The following is a 6,494-nucleotide window of genomic DNA, read 5'->3' on the forward strand; positions in this document are numbered from 1 at the left end:
ACCTCCTCGAGGTCCCCCACTGTATGGACAACTTGCCCCCCCACCTCCTCCTCCCCACCGTTTCTCTTGGGGCTGCCTGGGACTTGCATTCTTTTCCTACATCAGACTTGTGCGCTGAGTCTGCAGCTGAATGTTCACAGCTCCTTTGCACCAATTCCTGCCCGATTCCCCCGCAGACTTGGCTGTAAATAGACAAGGGATTCTTATTCAATTTGAACAGCCAGAAGGACAAAATTATACCAATGAATTAAAGAAACCCAATGCATTCCTCCACTATATGCCAAGGCCAAGCCTCCAATAAGCTCCACCTTCCTCAAACCATCAACATAAAAGAAATATGTTGGAGAGATTGATAGGAAATTCTAAATATACGCACCGTTAGTGAGTTGGCTAAAGAGACAGTGTGGCAGATTAAGTAAACTTTGCCTTATTCTTGGCCAAATTTCCATCCCAGAGCCTTGTCACCAACTCATGTCTCTAGTGATGTCCCTGCCCATGTTACATTATGTCCTTGTTAAACAAAAGTTTTCTTCTCCAGCAAACTCGGGCAAAACTCTTCCTTGGAGACAGTCTCTCCTCAAAGTCCCCTTGCAACCATACGGTGAATTGAGATGCAAGAATAAACTCATTACAGTTCCTTCACGTTAACGAGCTCCCAGGGGAAAGTCACGCAGTGTGGAGGGCCCTGGCAGGAATAAAGAGCCTTGGAGGTTCAGCAGGGTCTGCTGAGGGCTGTGGGTGACGAAGCTGCTTCAGGAAATTGAAGCGTGCCTCCCTGGGGGCTGGTTGGAGCAGAAAACCAGAGGCAGTGATTTCAGGGTGACAAAGAAAGGAGGCAGAGACATCCTGTGTGCTGTAGCCCCCTGGATGTGCCCTGCCAAGCCAAGGGGCCCAGTGCTAATCCCCAGCTCGTTGCAATGGGGATGCTTTTGGTCATCACCACATGAGCTTTCCCTCTGCTCACCACCAGGGCCCATAGACGCCGAGTGCCTTCCACACTCTTGCCCCTCAGACTCGGCACGACGCAGCTCCCCCTAAGCCTTTGCCTGGACCCTAACCCTAATCCCTCACCTGCAGCTCTCCTCTGTAGCCCTTCCCTGAACACCAATGCCAAAGCTGAAACCCTCACCACATGCCTCATGCCTAAAGCTGTTAGAGCGGGTCAAGAGATGGATCTCCGACAGTCATTGGAGGGCCAGAAGACCTCTCCTAGGAAGAAAAACTGAGAGAGCTGATGTTGTTGAGCCTGGAAACAAAAAAGGTCCAAGGAGACCTTCTTATATCCTTTCAGTGTACGGTGGAGGCTTATAAGAGAGAGAGAGAGATTTTACCAGGGCCAGTAATGACAGGACAAGGGGCAATGGCTTTACACTGAAAGAGGGTCGATTTAGATTGGACATAGGGAAGAAATTTTTCACAATGAGGGTGGTGAGACACTGGAAAAGGTTGCCCAGAGAAGCTGTGGATTCCCCATCGTTGGCGGTGTTCAGGGTCAGGTAGGGCGGGGCTTTCAGCATCCTGATTGAGTCGCAGATGTCCCTAAAAAACGGGGATTGGACTACATGACCTTTAAACGTCCCTTCAAATCCATGGCATACTGGGACACTATGAGAGCAGATGTGGCCACACCACTGCTGAGTCAAGGGGGACAATAACTGCCCTTTTCTGGGTGTCCACGGTCCTTCTAACACCACCCCATATGCAGCTGGCCTTAATTGTGCTGAGCCTTTACCAGAGGCTCACATGGCATCCCTCAAAATGCCCAGGCCCCTCTCCTCAGACTCACTCCTCACCTCGTCCTCTCCCACTTTGCCCCTTCTCCTTGAAAAACTTGAGGAGGTTTCTGTTGGCCACATCCCCAGGTGTCTCAAGGTCCCTGCGCACTGAAGCTCCAGAACATCAGCATTTAAATTGCATGTGCAGATGGCTCATGCTGAGTCGTGGTTCCTGTAACAAGACAACTTGAGAAGCTGTAGGACAGCAGAGGTAAGAAAAGGGGTTACTAGTGTCATGGATGACATGAGGAGGGTGGAAAGTGCCACTGTCACCATCTCAGAAACACCAAGGGAAGGACCAACAAGGAAACGGTGAAAAAGAGTTGGCTCTTTGTATGGGACGGGATGAGGATGATCCAAGAGAAGAACTTGACAGTGGAAAAAGAGTGGAAAAGGGCATGAAATCAGAAGAGAAACATCAAATTGCCTTGGTTGGGAGGGACCTTTCAGATCACCTAGTCCAACCATCAACCTAACTCTGACAAAAGCCATCACTAAACCATAGCTCTAAGCACTATGTCTGCCCGTCTTTTAAATACCTCCACGGATGGTGCCTCAACCACCTCCCTGTGCAGCCTGTTCCAATGCTTAATAACCCCTTCAGTTTAAAAACTTTTCCTAATATCCTGTATAAACCTCCCGTCACACGACTAGAGGCCGTTTCCTCTTGTCCTATAGCTTCTTACTTGGAGAAACAGACCGAGCTCCATCTCTCTGCAACCTCCTTTCAGGGAGTTAAAGAGTTAGAAGGTCTCCCCTCAGCCTCCTTTTCTCCAGGCTAAACAACCCCAACTTCCTCAGCCACTCCTCATAAGATTTATCCTCCAGATCCCTCACCAGCTCCGTTGCCCTTATCTGGACCTGCTCCAGCACCTACGTGTCTTTTTTTGTGGTGAGGGGCCCAAAACTGGACACAGTACTCCAGGTGGGGCCTCACCAGTGCCAAGTACAGGGGGACGATCACTTCCCTACTCCTGCTCACCACACTGTTCCTGATACAGGACAAAATTGGGTTGGCCTTCTTGGCCACCTGGGCACACTGCTGGCTCATATTCAGCCGGCAGTTGACCAACACCCCCAGGTTCTTTCCTGCGGGGCAGCTCTCCAGCCACTCCTCCCCAGGCTTGCAACGCTGCATGGGGTTGGTGTGACCCAAGTGCAGGACCCGGCACTTGGACCTGTTGAACCTCATACCACTGGCCTTGGCCCATCGATCCAGCCTCTCCAGATCCCTCTGCAATGTGTTCCTACCCTCAAGCAGATCGACACTCCCACGCAACTTGGTGTCATCTGCAAACTTACTGAGGGTGCACTCAATCCCCTCGTCCAGATCATTGAAAAAGATCTTAAAGTGAACTGGCCCCAATACCAAGCCCTGGGGAACAAGCATCAGGGTGACCTTCTGCACACAAACATTAACAGCTGACCAAAGGGAGCTTGAGTCCAGGGGCAGCTGGAGAAACGCTGGGATTTGGCCAACAGACATTCTTGAAGTCTTTCAAGGAGAAGTGTCCAGTCCTGCATCCCGGGGAAGAATAACCCCAATGCAGCAGGACAGGCTGGGACCTGATGTGCTGAGCAGTGACCCTGCGGAGACGGGGCTGGGCACCCTGAGGGACGCCTCATGAGCCAGTGGTGCACGCTCACTATGAACAAGGCCGGCTGCCTACGGGGCTGCAGGAGGAGGAGCGTGTGCCCCCCAGGCAACTTGAGTCACCTTCCCCTTTGACTCAGCACTGCTGTGGCCCAACGCACACAGCTGTGTCCCAGCGTGCGGCTCCCCATTTTGGAGAAGTGGAGAGGACCTGGAGAGTGTCCAGAGGAGGTCTGCCAACATGGGCTTTAGGGCCCAGTGCACGTGTGCTTGGTGGAGAGGCTGAGGGACCTGGGCTTCTCTGGCCCAGTGGCAGGGAGGCTCTGGGCACTATTGGAATGGCCTGAACCTGGTTGAAGGGTTGTTTCAGAGACAATGGAGCTTTTCTTTGGTGGGAAACAGCAGGAGAAAGAAAAAATGCAACAAAGGGCAGCTTGGGAGGTGGAGACTGGACACCAGGAGAAAGAAATGCCACTGCAAGGGCAGTGCTGTGCTGCAACAGATCACCCAGAGGGAGTCGGGATCAGCCCAAGGCGTTGTGTTTCAGGAACAGCCAAGGACGATGGAGAGAGATGAGTAAAGGCAGTGAGACGCTGAGGAGAGAGGAAGACGGGGAAGCAGGGGGTTGTCTGCAGCCTGCAGGGGAAGAGGAGCAGATGTGGGACACCATAGCACAGACGGGTGCAGACGATCGAGGGAGTTGGCAAGGCTGAAAGCCCCCAACAGTGCTTATGTCTTTCCCCTCTTGGCTGTGGCTGTTGTCTGTGCCACCAAGGCTACCAGAAGACACCTTATCCTTACAGCACTAGGGCCTTAGCGCCTCCTCTTCCCCACCCGGGAGCCGTCATTCTGTCTTTCTGCCCTTGGCATTGCACGTCCTCCCATCACAATGCCCCAGGAAGAGCCCTGAGCTGTGCTTGTGGGGCAGGATCTCCCTTCCCAGGGGCTGGAGGCCAGGGCTTGGCCCTTTGCCTTCCTCTCACACATTCAGCATTAGCCAGCGTCAGAGACACCTCTCCATTGCCTTTGCCTACCTGCCCTCACTGCCTCCAGTTTTCCCTCGAACGAGCCCCCAGGAGCCTTTGGCAGTAATGGCCCTCAGTGGGACCCATTAACGCTCCAAGAAACTTGCAAAATTACATCTGACGTTGACTTCTGGAGAGGTTTCATCAGCTTCCCCTGTGTCTGAGCCTCATGGGCTCAGCACCAAAACCACCAGAGAGGGCATTAAAATGCCTTGGGCTGGTCCTGCTCAGTATAGAAATGGGGGTTGGCCGGGCGGCAGGAATCCGTGTTCGCTGCTCGGGATGGGCATCGGGTGGTAAGCAATTGTGCTGCATCACTCCTGGTTTCCTATTTTCTTTTACAATGATTGTTAGTTTCTTTCCCGTTACTGGTCTATCAAACTGGCTGTATCTCAACCCATGAGATTTTTATTCCTTTTTCTCCCTCTTCTCCCTGTCCCTCTGCAGGGGGTCGGGGGGCAGTGAGTGAAGAGCTGCGTGGTCTTTCCCCCCCTGACAAGGCTGAGGAGTGAGCTGGCTCTGCTCATGACACTGCAGTTTGAGGACAACCAGGACTTTCCCTGAGGTTTTCCTGCAGGAATATGCTGAGCAGCTCCTCTGCGTTACAAGTGGATCACAGATGAGGTAACTAGTGAATGGCAGAAGCTGTAACCCCTTTCCCAAATCCCCGCTGCTGTGGAGCAGGGATGACTCCTTGGGAGCCCACAAGCAGAGCTCTGCTCCTCACGGCACACTTGGCCAGCAACAATGAGAGCTCCAACAAGGGCAATGCAGAAAGCTCCCGCAAAAAAGGACACAGGCAAAGTGTGTTTTCGGGGCTTGGGTTTGGAAGGGCAGGCAATGGGAAGAGATTTGCTCAGAGCTGTCCTGACTTGTGAGTGTGCTTTCCTCCTTTGGCAGTACCTCAGGAACAAAGGGATCCGATGTCCAAAGGCAGCTCTATCACCCACTTCCTCCTGCTGGCATTCGCAGACACGCGGGAGCTGCAGCTCTTGCACTTCTGCCTCTTCCTGGGCATCTACCTGGCTGCCCTCCTGGGCAATGGCCTCATCATCACTGCCGTAGCCTGTGACCACCGCCTCCACACCCCCATGTACTTCTTCCTCCTCAACCTCGCCCTCCTCGACCTGGGTGCCATCTCCACCACTCTGCCCAAGGCCATGGCCAACTCCCTCTGGGACACCAGGGCCATCTCTTACACTGGATGTGTTGCACAGCTCTTTCTGTTTCTCACCTTGATGTCAGCAGAGTTTTATCTTCTGACAGTCATGGCCTATGACCGCTACGTGGCCATCTGCAAACCCCTGCGCTATGGGTCCCTCCTGGGCAGCAGAGCTTGTGTCCACATGGCAGCAGCTGCCTGGGGCAGTGGCTTTCTCTATGCTGTGCTGCACACAGCTAATACATTTTCAATACCTCTCTGCCAAGGCAATGGCCTAGACCAGTTCTTCTGTGAAACTCCCCAGATCCTCAAGCTCTCCTGCTCACAATCAGACTACCTCAGGGAAGCTGGCCTTCTGGTGGTTAGTGCTTTTGGCTTTTTGGGATGTTTTGTTTTCATTGCGGTGTCCTATGTGCAGATCTTCAGGGCTGTGACGAGGATCCCCTCACAGCAGGGAAGACAGAAAGCCTTTTCCACGTGCCTCCCTCACCTGGCCGTGGTTTCCCTCTTTATCACCACTGGGGTGTTTTCCAACCTGAAGCCGCCCTCCGTCTCCTCTTCATTCCTGAATCTAGTGCTGTCATTTCTGTACTCGGTGGTGCCTCCAGCAGTGAACCCCCTCATCTACAGCATGAGGAACCAGGAGCTCAAGGATGCCCTGAGGAAACTGATTGGACATTTTTTCATCAGCCATAGACTGTGTACCTTCCTCTGCAAAGGATTCACAGCATCTGGTGTGACAAGCATTCACTATTCCTCCTCTCCTCCTTGACTTTTCACTTCTCATCTGTGACAAAAAAAATTTATGTAAATGAAGAGTCAGTAAGCGTGTTTCAGTCAGTGTGTGTTTAAATAAACAAAAAATGAACCAGCTAACACTTTTTCTGAGACCCATCAGCAGCAGGGCTGAATAAACGGGAGATGAGAAGACCTTTGTG

General features: G+C 52.6%; 1 protein-coding gene across 1 annotated transcript; it reads left to right on the forward strand.

The window, feature by feature from the left end:
- Positions 1-5,317: 5,317 nt before the first annotated feature.
- LOC134509180 (olfactory receptor 14J1-like) lies at positions 5,318-6,223 on the forward strand (the record flags this gene model as incomplete). Its single annotated transcript, XM_063321663.1, has 1 exon — positions 5,318-6,223. A coding segment is annotated over exon 1 (906 nt), but the record flags the coding sequence as incomplete, so codon positions are not given.
- Between the last annotated feature and the right edge of the window lie 271 nt (positions 6,224-6,494).

The sequence above is a fragment of the Chroicocephalus ridibundus genome, unplaced genomic scaffold (genome assembly GCF_963924245.1).
Source record: "Chroicocephalus ridibundus unplaced genomic scaffold, bChrRid1.1 SCAFFOLD_94, whole genome shotgun sequence".
NCBI classification, from domain to species: domain Eukaryota; kingdom Metazoa; phylum Chordata; class Aves; order Charadriiformes; family Laridae; genus Chroicocephalus; species Chroicocephalus ridibundus.